The sequence below is a fragment of the Neoarius graeffei genome, chromosome 8, assembly GCF_027579695.1.
Source record: "Neoarius graeffei isolate fNeoGra1 chromosome 8, fNeoGra1.pri, whole genome shotgun sequence".
Lineage (NCBI taxonomy): Eukaryota > Metazoa > Chordata > Actinopteri > Siluriformes > Ariidae > Neoarius > Neoarius graeffei.
The window spans coordinates 42,139,361-42,155,736 of NC_083576.1; the positions used below are offsets into that span (position 1 = coordinate 42,139,361).

At 42.0% G+C, this 16,376-nt stretch overlaps 1 protein-coding gene across 5 annotated transcripts in view; it reads right to left on the bottom strand.

Annotated features, from left to right (window-relative positions):
• csnk1a1 (casein kinase 1, alpha 1) overlaps window positions 1-16,376 on the bottom strand; it is a 222,916-nt gene that overhangs the window by 145,348 nt on the left and 61,192 nt on the right. For all 5 annotated transcript variants that reach the window (XM_060927644.1, XM_060927642.1, XM_060927646.1 and 2 more), the window contains exon 3: window positions 12,382-12,508. In XM_060927644.1, coding sequence (XP_060783627.1) covers window positions 12,382-12,508 — 127 coding nt within the window. The remainder of the gene's footprint in view (window positions 1-12,381; window positions 12,509-16,376) is intronic.

The window sequence follows — 16,376 nt, forward strand, 5'->3', positions numbered from 1 at the left end:
AGTTTCGCATTGGTACAAAATCCCTAGTGTGGACAGGGTATTAGACTCAGTCCAGCTGAAGATCAGCTTGAGTAAGTGTAAATATTTCTTCTATTTATTATGAGCAGATCGGTTGATGTGTGTGCACTGTAGTACATACACAGGAAAAATGACAAATGTGTGAGCAAACATTGCCTTACCCATTGTGACTTAACCTGATGGACTTAAGAATTGATCTGATAGAATTGAGTTGGCAGTGGGAGGGGTTTTCACTGCTCATTGAATGGAAATTTTTTACCTCTTCTCATTGAATACCCTTCCCACTACCAACCCTTTATCCCAAAACAATAGGACATGCATTTTGTGACGGCCAGTTCATTGTCTAAATCAATGGAGCAGATTTAAGTTTTGGTGCTTGAGACATTCCTAAAACTGAAAAGAATCACCTCAAGTGACAAATGGTTCAACAGAATGGGTAAGGTCATGTTTTTTCACACATTCCAACAGTTCTAAAACTGCTTTTTACATCTTCATTTATCTTTTTTTTTGTTTGTTTTAAGTACAAATCATGACATACATACCACGTTGATATTATTGTAGCTGAACTTGTGCTGAATACAAAAGTCACATGACTTTGGCCAAGTTTACATTAGACCGTATCTGTCTCATTTTCTTCGCGGATGCACTGTCCATTTACATTAAAACGCCTGGAAACGCCAGGAAACGGGAATCCGCCAGGGTCCACGTATTCAATCTAGATCGTGTCTGGTCCGGTGCTGTGTAAACATTGAGAATACGCGGATACGCTGTACTGAGCTCTAGCTGGCGTCGTCATTGGACGTCGTCACTGTGACATCCACCTTCCTGATTCGCTGGCGTTGGTCATGTGACGCGACTGCTGAAAAACGGCGCGGACTTCCGCCTTGTATCACCTTTCATTAAAGAGTATAAAAGTATGAAAATACTGCAAATACTGCCCATTGTGTAGTTATGATTGTCTTTAGGCTTGCCATCCTTCCACTTGCAAGTGGTAAGTGACGCGCATGCCCGACATGCACTGAGATCTCACACACAGCGGCTCAGTCCCAAATCACTGCTTGTGCACTTCACTCGCGCGCTCTGTGAGCTGCGCAGGGCCGGAGTGCGCACCCTCCAGAGGGCACTCGCTGTTCAGGGCGGAGTGATTTGGAGCGCAGGATGCCTGCGGAGCCGAGCGTATCTGTGTATTGGTGTAGCTGTGTGCACGTGAATCGTGTATTGGTGTTGCTGTGTGCACACTAATCGTTTTAAAAACGTTAATCTGATGATCCGCTGATACAGTCTAATGTAAACCCCACCTTTGAAAACAGTGCTCTCTCTTTCCTCCACCTTTTTTCTTCAATTAAAAATCGTAAGGTCCAACACCATCTCATTATCTCTAGCCGCTTTATCCTTCTACAGGGTCGCAGGCGAGCTGGAGCCTATCCCAGCTGACTACGGGCGAAAGGCGGGGTACACCCTGGACAAGTCGCCAGGTCATCACAGGGCTGACACATAGACACAGACAACCATTCACACTCACATTCACACCTACGGTCAATTTAGAGTCACCAGTTAACCTAACCTGCATGTCTTTGGACTGTGGGGGAAACTGGAGCACCCGGAGGAAACCCACGCGGACACGGGGAGAACATGCAAACTCCGCACAGAAAGGCCCTCGCCGGCCCCGGGGCTCGAACCTGGACCTTCTTGCTGTGAGGCGACAGCGCTAACCACTACACCACCGTGCCGCGGTCCAACACCATATCACAGTTAATTATATTTTAACTTAATTACATTAACCACAGTTTGTAGATTGCTCATTTTAGCAGAGCCAAGTCTGGTGTATGGTGGTATGGTGCTAGCATTCGTAGCTGAGCAAGTCCCTTTGCTCCATTCACACAGCATAACGATCTTCTATTGGGTTAATAAACAATATGGCCAAATTTTTAATTCGTGAAAAAAAAAAAAAAGAGAGAGCTGGTCCCACTGATGCACCAGTTCCCAAAAAAACAATACTCCGCAAATATGAAGAAAGTTGTTTACAATACGTTTTTTTCTGTTACTGGCACACTGGAACCACGTCTGCATTGTGTCGTTTGTGCGGAGGTGCTTGCCAATGACAGCATGAAACACTTGTCTGGGCTTAAGCAGCAGTTAGTTTCTTATTTCAAGGAGGACTGCCGGTCATGTTCATGGGTTTGGGACTCATTTGTTGTTTGCACCGCAAATGATTTGTCACGGCAAATGCAAGAGCAGCTTACTGAGCTGAAGAGTGACAGCAGGTTGAAGCACCTTTTTAGCACCTATCCTCTTACATCCTTCTGGCTAACACTGATGCAGGAGTACTCCCAGTTCTGTGACGGTGCCTTAAAAATCCTCCTACCTTTCGCGTCAACATACTTGTGTGAGGCAGGCTTTTCAAAATTGACCGCGCTCAAAACTAAAGTACCGCAATTGCGCACAGATTGAGGATGACCTGAGGCTGTGTTCGACTAAAATTGAGCTGAGAATTCGAGAACTCTGCCAAACAAAGCAGGCTCATGTGTCACACAGACATTTGTTAAAACTACCTCTGGTAGTTTGTTAGCAACTTTGAAGAAAAAAAAAAAATGTACAGATGGATTTTCATGAACATTTTACTAGATACGCGTCTTGGCCCAATGAAGAACTTAAATTTTGGAGGTGATCCAGAACTGCGTCTGGAGTCAGAAATTTTTTAAAGGACATAGGGCAAAACTGAACATTTTCAGTTTCGGACTATGTAGTCTAACATTGTAATAATACACAAAAAAACAGCCCAATAATAATAATAATAATAATAATAATAATAATAATAGCTTGTCTTCTTTGGGGGGGGGACCTCAAAGTTACAGCCCTAGGGACCTCAAACAGCCCTAAGCTGTGCTCTCTATTACCCCTTTTCCACCAAATCAGTTCCAGGGCTGGTTCGGGGCCAGTGCTGGTGCTGGTTCACAACTCGTTCAACTTGCGAGCCAGCTGAGAACCAATTTGCTTTTCCATAGCTCGTGGTACTAAGGGAAGCAACGTCATTACGTTGTTGTATACGTCAGTTACGTCGCTGTATACGTCAGTTACGTCGCTACATTTGCATAAACCTTGGCACGAATATCAACGCAAAAACAACATGGAAGAAGCAGCAGCAGCAGCAGCAACAACAACAATAATAATGGATGACTTAGCGTTTGTACAGCTGCTGCTTCTCGATCTTTCGCGGTCTTATTGTTGTTGGTCTTAACAACTCCGCCCCCCCACTGACGTAAGCGGTTCTTTCCTCTGGCCCAGCAGAAAGTTGGTGCTAGCCTGGAACCGGTTTTTCCGGCCCCAGAAAAAGCATAAAAGCAGAAAAAGTTACATTTCTTTTGCCGTTCTGCCACATCTCTCTGTGATTGCCCCTCTTTCCCACAGTTGTATGTTGTGGGTGTGGCATTAGGTGGGAAAAGTGCTTTTTAGGGATTCATCAGATCATTCAACTGAGAGATAACAGAGCTGGTTCGGACCGAGCTGAGAAATATATTCGCTATGCAGAGAATAACGGCGTTTTTTAAAAGCAATGATGGTGGAAACAAGAATAAAAGAACGGACGAGGAAAAAAGTGTAGTGAAGAAAGCTAGAACGATGGGAGAAGGTGCGGGAAAATTATATAATGAGATGGAAAGCACACACCCCAGTGCAAACATTTAGATGGGAACATACAACACAGCAGAAAAACAAATAGTATACAGTATATACAAATGGTGCATGTCACAACACAGCAGAAAAACAAAGAACATATATACAACTGGGTGTGTTGAGTTGCAGATGTTAATTGCACATTAGTTATAGAAACTCAGTTCAGCTACAAAACTCAGGATATTGCACTGTATTTGGTAGGGTTGGGCGGTATTACGGTAAGAAGGTATCCCGAGGTATCCAAAAGTACCAACGGTATCGGTCTCATTACCGTCATTTAAAAAAAATATATAATATCTAAATAAATATGGAGTACATGAGATCATAATATAAAATAATAAATTGATCATCCCGAATAACTGTGTGATCGTATTTTCACTAATTCTATCAATTTCCTAAAGTAGTTCTCATCGCGTGCAGGGTTGTTTATGTCGTTAGAAAGCTTCGCAAGAGACTGAGACCGGGGGTGTCATGGCTCAGATGGCTAAGGCACCGTACCATAAATCCGGGGACCCGGGTTCGATTCCGACCCGAGGTTATTTCCCGATCCCGTCTCTCTCTCCCCCGCTCATTTCCTGTCTCTCTATACTGTCCTATCTAAAAAATAAAAAAATAAAAAAAAACTGAGACCGCGGTTGAAAGATGGCAAGTCAAGATAACGAGTTAGTGGCAAAAAAAAAAAAATACAACATCGGCAGTGTGGCAGTATTTTGGTTTCAAACCAAACGAAAAATCTAATATGTCCCCTAAGGCACACCATAGCCTGGGGTACTCCACTTCCACGAGATCTCTCCAATGAGTTGTGTTTTGAGTAGGTTACATGAGTAACAACAAGGTAAAATAATATAACGTATGACATTTGGGATGTGGGTAATAAACGTTTGAAATGTCATCTACTGAAGAAACGGAAGAAAACATCGTAGCGTAAACTGTTAGGTTTCTGGTGGGAATTAGCAATGCGCTTGCTATCTTTGTTGGGTGTGTTAAACCGTATGGATTTAAATGGAATAATTGTAAGGAGTTATGTGATCAAGACAGCGTTTTAAGCAAGGTAAGGCCATTTGATTATTAATTTCCCCGCCATGGCATGACGTGGGCCCATATGATTTTGCCTTGTGCAGCTATCATGCATTTGAATTAGGTTCGCCTCATTTGCGCTGAAGAATATGGTTTATCGCGCAGTCTAAACGGACTTGGGTGTTGGTTGATTCTTTTTCTTTTTTTTTATTTCCCATGCTTGAAAGGGTATGATCCTGCTCATCGTGTACTTTTTTTTGATGGAGTAGGTGAAATAGTGCTGCAAATGGCGTTTCAACGCAGACGTGTGTAAACGACAGTTGAATGCTATTTTCAAGATGAAGGAAGAGTTGCGTGATGCTTTGAAATATCTCTTAATCCATTCATCAATGCACAAAATTCGCTTTGCTGCTTAATCCATACCACAATGCACACAAATCGCTATGCTGCTTTTAAATAGTACATTTGAGGCATAGGCGCACGTTACACAGTAGGCCGAAACAAAATATTTTTTTCTCGGTAATACCGTATACCCCGGGAAAAAACAGACAGTTTAAAGGTATCAAAATTTGGATACCGCCCAACCCTAGTATTTGGTATTGCATTGTATCGGGTATGGATGTAAAAGTGTAGAAATATAAATATATATATATATATATATATATATATATATATATATATATATATATATATAAAATATACAAAAGCTATAAAAGCTAAAAAGTTGCTCTGTGAGGTTGCACTGTAATAAGTATTGCACTGTATCAGGCAAGTGTGAGAATATTGTCCATTTAGGTCCTTGTTGGTGCATTGTTGCACCTGCCAGAAGTGGCATCAGTCAGTGCATGTAATTAGCCTTTTTCACATTACGTCACTTGCAGAAGAACCTCACATCCGTTTTCAGCCTTTTGAATGGAAGAAGAGGCGGCATGCTAATCTGCTGGCTAACAAGTAGCAACCATACAAAGTCAGTAAACTTCCTTTCCAAAACAAGGCAGATAGGTGACTGGAATGGTCGCTAACAATACGTAATGATAAACAACAATGCGCAATATTATCAATCTTATCTGTGAATGACACAGTTAACATATGTTGCCGCCGTATACCTCTTCTTCCATTCAAAAGGCTGAAAACGGATACGAGTTCCCCTGCAAGTGACGTAATGTGAAAAAGGCTAATTGTTCAAGGTGGTTATGGCCTGTGGGAAAAAACTGTTTTTGAGTCTGTTGGTCCTTGCTTTGATGCACCTGTAACGCCTGCCTGAGGGCAGCAAGTCAAAGAACTCAGAGCCAGGGTGGGAGCTGTCCTTGATAATGATGTTAGCTCTGCTGAGCTCTGCTCAGCTACTGTTTGTTCATTCATTCAGTTGTTCGTTATTCATTTTATTAATTCGTTCATTCATTCTCAATTGAATTTTGCGTTTTATGTGTTGGTGTGGCTAAGGTTTGGGCTGCAATAAACCTCTAAAATGAAAACCTACTTGTGCCCCCATTTTTTCCCTGTGCTCCTAAAATTTTTAACTTAGGAGCACGTGTGCTCCTGAAAAAAAAAGTTGGTGTAGAGCCCTGCATTAGAATGACCCATGTTGTTTTTACAAAACTATAGACCCCTTCGCAGTAAACGTCATTCATACGCAAGAGGAAATTGCGCGCGCAGCCTGGACTCAAAAAAGACTCAGCGATGCCTAGTTGTGTTGTCGGGTGTCAGAATCGTAGCAGTGATCGGGTTAAAATGTACAGAATTCCAGCAGGATCTCACCCATTCCAAAAAAAAAAAAAAGCCCACCAACGTCTATGACTACAAGCCATCAAACGTGTAGACTGGGATGAAAGCACTATCAAAAATGTGCGGGTTTGCAACGCCCACTTCATCACAGGTAAGATCAGGCTATTTATTAAATCTTTTTTTATTCTTTCTAGTCTTCGTTTATTGATGTAGCAAAATACTTTGGTAACGTTTGTCTGATTAGCTGGGTCATAGTTACACAATGTAATGAATATTGTTAGCGTGTTAACTTAGCTTTGCATGTAATTTTGTTTGTAGGAGAGGTCTCGCTTGACTCAAGCAGTCCAGATTTTGTGCCATCATTATTTGTGTATGCCGAAAATCACAATTTTAAAGCAAGGATGGAAAGGTAAAATTGTGTGCCCTCACTCTAAATGCCAACTTACGTTGACTGCTCTAACCTAGCTCCCGCCCCGTTCAGTTTCATTTCTGCTCTCTGCCTCTCGCTTTTTACACAGCTCTGATTTCTCTTAGCTGCACTCTTTACACTATCATTCCTTTCATGCCATTACCTCCTGCAAATTGCTGTTTAGTGTTGGTATTTGCTGTTGGAGCTAAAGCCACATTGCCATCACATCACTGGCATAATTTGATTAAAACAAAATGAATATGAATGTCCCATTGTTAATCAAGTTGTACATGCCCGCACATAACATAATCATATGCGTCTAAAGACTTGTAGGCACGAAGTTTTTCATGGGTGTACACTGAAGTCTTGTCAATAAGGTACGAGTATATATCTGGCCAGGGAACTTATTAACATCGTCCGTCCACTCTTTAATTAAATGCGGATCCGGTAGGCGATGTCCACTTGTTAGATTTAACTTATTTATGTAGCATTCTCGATCTTGTAACGACAATTGTTTGGCATAATCTGACAGCTCATAATGCCGGTCTATGGGCAGCGCCATTGTTTCTGAGTCCAGGCTGCGCGCACATCCTGGCAACGGTCGGTTTGTTTACAAACATGCGAAGGGGTCTATAGTGACCGAAGAGAGGACCACAGGACTGTAGACTAAGCTAACAAGGAAAGTAACGTTACCTAGCATAGCATTTCAAATTATGCATCAATCCAAATAACCCCACTGTGCTAGCAAACTTGTGTTATGTCTAGGTGGCTATAAAACCCTTCACAACTGTTGTACAAACAAATACCATGATCAAGTTAAGTGGCTTTACTGCCATTTCAACCATACACAGCTGATACAGTACACAGTGAAACTAAAACTTCCTCCAGGACCATGATGCTACATGACACTACACAGGCCTACACAGAACTAGTATGTGTGTGCATGTGCAAACGTCACAAGACAATACAATAATTACTAAAACATGGCAATACTACAAGCTGAAGAAAAAACGTTGAAAAACATTATCAGTACACAGTAGGGTGGTCCCGAAATGTATGGGAAAAATTTTTTTTTTACCAAAACATACCGACCACCCTACCATTTTTTTTTTTTTACATAGGCTAAAAGAAGGCAACAAGCAAAATTTCAGAAAAATTGGTTAATATTTAGAGGTGCCACACGAGGTTGCAAATCGGGTTAAGCCATTAACATTAGTTGGTGCGTAGACTGTTGCAGAGAAGATCTCAAACCCCCAAAAAGTCACAGTTCTAGAGGGAATATGCCACTTCTATGAAAAAGAAGAGGCAGGAAGAGTTTATAGACTGATAGAAGGTTAACTTTCATGCACTAAGGGGTTCTTAAACAATGAGCACTGATCGTAATATGCTGATGAAGTTGTGAATGTTTTTCTTTCTATGTTTTTCAAATGGCTAACAACAGTAATACAAGTAGTACCGGTGGTTAGGGCTGTGCGATATATCGAATATACTTGATATAATCGCCGAAAATTCTGTGCGCGATACATAAAATTATTATATCATAACTATCAAGTATTTTATGGTCATCTTCCGACTTGCGTTCATTTCGTGTTTGTTTAAAACATTTCCCGGTGGTTTTCTCCCTGTCCCTCAGGCAGTAATGTGAGAAGCTGCCTAAGGGTAAAAAAAAAAAAAAAAAAAAAAAACACACATCACGCACTCGCCAACCAATCCCGGGCGACATCTCAGTGCTGAAAGGAACTTGCAGGAAGATTTTCTAGTTTCGGTTGTGTTGTCAGATTGGGCGGTTTTAAGTGCGTTTGGGCGGGTTTTGAACATATTTTGGGCTGGAAAACGTCAGTAGTGTCTGGCAACACTGCCGGCGGGAAGATTTCCTGGTTCTGGTTTACAGCGCTGACTCAGTTCGTGCAATTGCTGGTGCTGCATAGGCTACTGTGTAAGCTCTGTCAATTTCAGCGACAAATTAAAAATGGAAGCGGACGAATTGGTTCCTAAAAGAACTAGTAAGGGGTCAGTCATCTGGCATTTTTTTGGATATCGCGAGGAGGACGTGGAACAGCAAATGCCAATTTGTAAAGTGTGCAAACAAACCTGTCATCACGAAAGGCAGCAGCCAGAATTATACACATCTGAGAGGCAGAGCCAGAAAACATTTCAGTTCAAAAGTGTGCAAAGAGAAAAATGATGTTTTGCAGATCTCTCTCTTTTCTCTCTCTCTCTCTATTGTGAATGTTCCAGTGGTTCTCAGTAGTCAGGTTAATAGCTTGGAGATCTATTTTTTTTTTTAAATAATTTAATGAAAGAGCACTTTTCTTATTTAGGCTAAATGTCTTTCTCAGTGTTGAGTTTGCACTTTATTGATTTGAGCTCTGAGCAGCTCTGTATTGTGTTGCCCCTTTGTTGCAATTTTCAAGATTGTTTTTGCAGTTTGTGCCACATCTTTGTTGAATAAAAATAGTCTTATTTCAATTCAATTGTGATTAATCACCAACATGACAATTTAAAATGTGTTGTTGAAAACCACCTGTGAAGTTAACCAATAAATGTTATTTAATCTGCAGTGAAAACAGTAAAGAGTAAAAGTTAGATTTCATGGGGTCCTTTAGAGGAGATTTAAATATATCGAGATATATATCGTATATCGTGAAATGGAGAAAATGTATCGGGATATTCATTTTTTTCCCCCCATATCGCACAGCCCTACCGGTGGTGCAAAACACAAAACCAAAAGGGACAATTGATTACGTTTGGTTAATTGGTCCCACTTCCAAGGAACTGTCTGGGAGAAAGCTTCCTTCTGCTCGGGAAGTCCTTAGTGTGTTCTTTTATCTCCACAAGATACCATAATACCGAAGGGTTTAGAAAATCACAGACAAGTGATAGCTATTGTTACTTTGAACACAGGAAGTTATATTACTGTATTGTTTGTATCAATATGAAACAGTTAATAAGCCACATTATTTTATATTGTGTCTTGAGTGAAAACTTTAATGGCTTTGTGGCACCTTTAAACATTGTTCAATCTTAACCACATTTCACACAATAACTTCTTTTAGGCAATGTAAAAAAAAAAGGTAAGGTGGTCGTAACAAAATCCTAAAAAAAAAAAAAAAATTTGAGGACCACCCTAGTACACAGCTCAACTGTGCATGAAGTGATGAGCAGTAACTAGAAACTAGTACTGAGTTCTTACACCATTCTGTGTTGGTGTAAACACACAAGCAATCACCGTGAGCCTTACTGCAAGGAGATGCATTTCTGCCGGCATGAAATGAAGCAAGCCCAGCCAGTGGAATAAACTCTGGCCGAGTAGTCTGCTGGAGTAGGGCATAGTACAGTTTATTGTCCAGGAAGCAGCCATTGGAAAAGAGGATGGATGGGAAAGCTGGCTGACTACGGTTTGTTTTGTTTGCTTCCTCACACACCCATTGCTTACGATACTGCCTCTTCCAATCAACAGCTCTATTTTCTTTATTTTTGAAGTTCATTGGCAGTTAGCAAAGAATGAATTGGTACGTTACTGCCATCAACTAGTATGGAGGAGTGTGGATTAGGGATGGCGAAAACTAAAAAAAATCTTGACCGACCACCGAGCCTCATTAGCCGGTTAAAGTCGGTTAACCTATGAGTTTAAACAGGGATGCAAACGGCGTGCCTTTTGGCGGATGACGCCTTTTTCACGGCTGAATCGTGCAGATCCGATTTTTGATTTTTTTTTTTTTTTGGGGGGGGGGGGGGGGGGGGGGGCGTTGGAGTGTCTGAATAATTTCATCAGAGTAAATTCTGTATTAAAATTACTAAGTGGGCAGGTGCTGTTGCGGTCCATGAGGGGTGGGGGGGCAGTGGGTCGGAGGGCTGCGCACGTTTTCGCGGAAGCTGCGCAGGTGTGCGCGGCTTACTGATTTGCTGTTTTCTTCTCATGCTTCCTGTGTTTCGTGGACTGTGGCGGCGTTTGCTTGTTTAGTAATTTTAATACAGAATTAAAACGTAAAAAAAATTAAACACCCTTAAAAATTAAAAAAACAAACTCTTAAAAAAACCAAATTTCACACTGTCTCTGCTCGCGGATGGGGGAGGGGCTGCTCACTCTCTCACACACACACACACACGAGGGAGGGGCTGCTCCCTCTCTCTCTCACACACACACACACACATACACATATACATATATATATATATATATGAGGGAGGGGCTGCTCCTTCTCAGAGAGAGAGAGAGAGAGAGAGACACAGTTAAGTGCAGCTCCTGCTATAGACCCTTTTCAGTCACGTGACCTTCGTAAATGCAACCGCCATTTTGGACATGTAGTGGACTTCGGCTCGAACCGGTTTGAATGCGAGGAAGGCGACAAACATAAAAGAAAAAGGAGCGAGATGCAGAAAACTGTATTTACTAGTTTACTGTAATTATGATCTGGCAGCTATTTACACCGGATCCAGTGTAAATAGCTGCCGGAGCCAACGTCCGAGCTTGCCGTCGCGCGCTCCGGCCGGCCGCGAGCTAGCGCGCTCCGGAACCTCGGACGTTGGCTCCGGCAGCTATTTACACTGGATCCGGTGTAAATAGCTGCCAGATCATAATTACAGTAAACTAGAATGGAATGTTAACAGCAATGTAATGCCTTTTCTGGCTAATTTTATTTGTCTTACCTCCAACAAAGTGGTCACTACACAAGCCTTGGTATGCCGCTATCCATCTTCTCCGTCGGTCAGCATCTACCGGGATCCGATAAAATGATAACCCTTGCCTTGTTTGTTGATGGTTACTACATCCAGGTGCACAACAATATAGTGGCATGATGGAAGTCTTGCTGAAAATAAACACTTTCTTTGCTGCCGTTCCTCAATGTTGGCTGTGGTAAACTACTGGTAGTACATGTCCAAAATGGCGGCCGCGTTTGTCGTGACGTCACGTGAAAAGGGTCCATAGCGACTGCTACGCGCACTGCATCAATCTCACAATTTCCCACAGGGGAATTGTCTCTAGTTTAACAGACAACCAAAAAAAATTAACCAGTTGACATTGATTCGGTCAATCATCGGTCAAACGGTCATCGGTTAACATCCCTAGTGTGGATCACCCTCCTTCTAGCTTCTACCGTTGCCTTTCCCCAACCGCCCCCCTCCGCTGCTCCTGTGCAACTCCCCTCCTGTTGGTGATTGGCTGGAATAGTGTTGTGTGGCTCAGTCCATGCCAGTTTGGTTCCCATTTAAAGAGCCATGACTGTGTGAGAGCATTGGATGTTTTTCAGCACACACAAAGAATAAACAGCTAATGGACCATGAGGAGATACTTGCTTAATTTGACAAAAAGTGTACTGAATTAGACCATGACTGCACCTTGAACCTGTGCCTCCATTTTGTTACGTCTATTTAATGTAAATGCTATCTAGTCAGTCATTCACTAAACACTTGGTTCAAAGCAACACTGAAGAGATGTATTTTTCAGAGTTCAGAAACACTGAATTCCAAACAAATATCGCAGCACTTGTAGACTGATGGATCTTTTGAGAAGAAAACCTTTTCATGTTGCACCTTACCTGATCTGCGAGCATAAGAACCGTTTTCATTGTGAATCTGCGGGAACAGAAGTTAAAGAGGTCCTCTAGACTGGGGCCCAGAAGATCCATCACCAGGACATTATAGTCTTTTTCTTGGCCATACCACCTACAAACAAAGACCACCACACATGCACTGGGTCAAAATGCAAAATGGATTTAGGAGTTATACAAAATTAACAAAAACGTTCTGGTGTTTTAAATAGGCCAGGCCAATAAAACGATACCGACCTGTACCGTCAAGAGACACCCTTTTCAATAGCAATAAGAAAAAATTGTTCAACAGAATATTCACTAGTTTCACTTAAAATCATTGAATACAAACTGCCAGAAAAGCACATAATGAATATGCAAAATTCAGTTGCATGAAGAAACTAAAGGGGTGTTCACACGGCAGCTTTTACTCCGGTGTAGCACCGGGGCTGCCCCGGTAGAGCGTTCACACGGTACAAAGTTATACCGGTGTAGCCCCTGAAAGCTGCTTAAACCGGTGCAAATCTAACCCTGCTCGGGAGGTGGTTTAAGAAATTTACTCCAGAGTAAATGCTAGTTTGCAGGGCAGCACCAATATAAAATGGGACGTCTGAACGCTACGGGGTAGACTTGCTACGCGTGAGGAGAGTTGATTACATACGGGCAGTGCATAATTTGCATCCTGGTATTTTGTGCTTCCAAAATGGCGAATATCAACAACAACAACAGAACTGCACGTCTTCATCCACATTGTTTTCCCGGCGCTTGGTGATGCCATGACAACCGGGAAAAGGAAGTACATTTTTACGCATGCGCATATTTCATTTCCGCATTATTACTATCGTATAGCACGGTCGCAAAAACTGACGTGTGAACACAAGTGGGGCTGCACCGGTGCTAACACGCTTCTCTCTAGTAAGCAGGTTTGTGACGTGTGAACGCTCCACAAAATTTACACCGGTGTAAGATATATCGCAACAAAATACATCGGTGCAGCATCGATGCAAATATGTGCCGTGTGAACACCCCTTATGGGTGCTCATAAACAGCCTATCATATCCATTGATAATGAAGCATGTTACGAGTGACATACAAAACAGCCATACATTTAACAGGTATATTACTAAACCATTGACATGTAACAGAAAAAGCATGGAGTGAGAAAATAACCAGCATTTCTTACAGGTCTTAAATATACTTCTGATGGCAGCCGGCTGAGCGGGCCAGCATTACCTGCCGGTACAAAAATGCTCTACCTCGTGATTTCAGATTGCATTGGAGTCTACTCTGCTAATGCAGATTGGAATTTGTTCTGCTCACACTGCTCAGTAAATTGTGCACGTCAGTGACAACCACAGCTTGCTTTTAAAGGAACAGTCCACCGTACTTCCATAATGAAATATGCTCTTATCTGAATTGAGACGAGCTGCTCCGTACCTGTCCGAGCTTTGCGCGACCTCCCAGTCAGTCAGACGCGCTGTCACTCCTGTTAGCAATGTAGCTAGGCTCAGCATGGCCAATGGTATTTTTTGGGGCTGTAGTTAGATGCGACCAAACTCTTCCACGTTTTTCCTGTTTACATAGGTTTATATGACCAGTGATATGAAACAAGTTCAGTTACACAAATTGAAACGTGGCGATTTTCTATGCTATGGAAAGTCCGCACTATAATGACAGGCATACTAACACTTTCTGCGCGCTTCGACAGCGCATTGATACGGAGCTCAGAGAGGTGAAGGTATCAATGCGCTGTCGAAGCCCGCAGAAGGTGTTAGTACGCCTGTCATTATAGTGTGGACTTTCCATAGCATAGAAAATCGCCACGTTTCAATTTGTGTAACTGAACTTGTTTCATATCACTGGTCATATAAACCTATGTAAACAGGAAAAACGTGGAAGAGTTTGGTCGCATCTAACTACAGCCCCAAAAAATACCATTGGCCATGCTGAGCCTAGCTACATTGCTAACAGGAGTGACAGCGCGTCTGACTGACTGGGAGGTCGCGCAAAGCTCGGAGAGGTACGGAGCAGCTCGTCTCAATTCAGATAAGAGCATATTTCATTGTGGAAGTACGGTGGACTGTTCCTTTAAAATTATGCATCTGCAATTCCTAATGAAAACAAAAATGGCCTATTTTTGCTACTGACACTAAAATAGAATGATCAGATGTACAGGGACTGCTAACGTCTGTTTAATAATTGTTTAAAATTATTAAAATAAAAAAGTTAAATAGGCTAAGAAAAAAACGCTACAAAGTTGAAGGTGCTGACTGGAATCACTCACTCAATGCTATGGCAACATCGGCAATAATGTTAGGCGTATCAGGTAAAAATTCAATGAATGAAGTAAGCTATGAAAACTTACTTCAAAGTCTTCTGTGCATCATGACATCAAAACTAGCTGATGGAAATTTTTGCTGAATACTTCATCAGAAACCGTGAGAGCTAGAGAACATCCCAATAAAAGTTACCTGATTGATATCCATGAGTAACTCAGTCAGAAACCAATCAGAAGACAGCCTGACCACTTTCCTGAGACTCAAAAAACACCGGCAGTTTCCCGACGTCACGCAGAGTTTTTACTCTGTTGTGCCTACTTCAACCTGCCGTTACTTCCAAACTACTGAACAGATCTTTTTAATGATAGTATTCACAATAGAAAATGTTCAAGAGTAAAGCATTGACAAATTTGTAAACTTAAATGAGCGTCTGCATGCACAATTTTCACACCACGGCCAGCGAGCATCTGATAGGCCTAGTAACGTGTATATTGATATATATCCTGTCCACACTAGGGATTTTGTACCGATACCAAACTACTTTCGTACCGCAACACCTGTCCACACTAGCAACTATACCGGTACTGTAGCGGTATAACTGTATCGGTACGAAACCCACAAATGTATGGGTTTCGTGCCGGTACAGTATTGGTACTGTAGCGCTTTGCTGTAGTGTGGACAGATGAAGCGGCTCTGTACCGATACAAATATAATGCGCATGCGCAAAGTCACACACCTCAATCGATGTCTTCGCTGAATAAAATGGTGAAGAACAGAGATTCGTTTGTTTCTTTCTCAACTGCCTCACGCGTTTTATACGATTAGACTGAATAAATGACCACCAGAAATACAGACTGTACATTGACAACAAAAAGCGCGCACACGTTGTTTCATCCGTACGGAAGCCGAGAGAGGCCCTTCATATAGTCCCTTTTTTTTTTTAATTCACCTTGTTATCCCGAGATAACGACATAATTCAGGATCTCAAGAAAACAAAACCGTTATTTCGAGATCTCGAGAAAACAAAATTATTTCATGATCTCGAGTAAACAGCTGAGAAATGGTTCATTCAGGTACGCTAAGAGACTTGTGATATGCTGACTTTGGGGCCATTTCTCATTCTGTATAGACGCAACTTTGGTCATTAGAATGTCTGGAATAATCGATCACCTAATAAGGCAATATTTTGATCAGGGGTTGACACAGGGAGAGATTGCATTAAGTCTTTTAATAAGGGATAATTAGTCCGCGGCACCTCCGCAGAAGACTAGCCCGGCTTCGTCTCTATCGACGGAGATAAAATGATCCAGCTGAGATCATGAAATAATTGTTTTGTTTTCTCGAGATCTCGAAATAACGGATGCCATATATTCTCGGAAGGAAGTTACTCGGTAACCACGGAAACATTTCGCGCACGCGCATTTCAACTACTGTGAAAGAAAACCACAAACATTTCTCGCTAGTGTGGACAGATGCGCTAAACTGTACCGGTATACTTTGTATCGATACAGTTATACCACTTTCGTACCAGTATAAGTGTGAACACAGCATAAGACTGTCTACAGTGTAAAAGCTCTCTTCATGCGGTGAGCTACTCGGCCACTCATTCCAGCACAGCACGTTATATTCATTATCGTTTATCTATCGCTCACAACACATTCTCCTTCTTCATACTTTTGGTGGCCATTAATAATACTAGGCAGCCTGCCCAAGTAAAGTCGATGT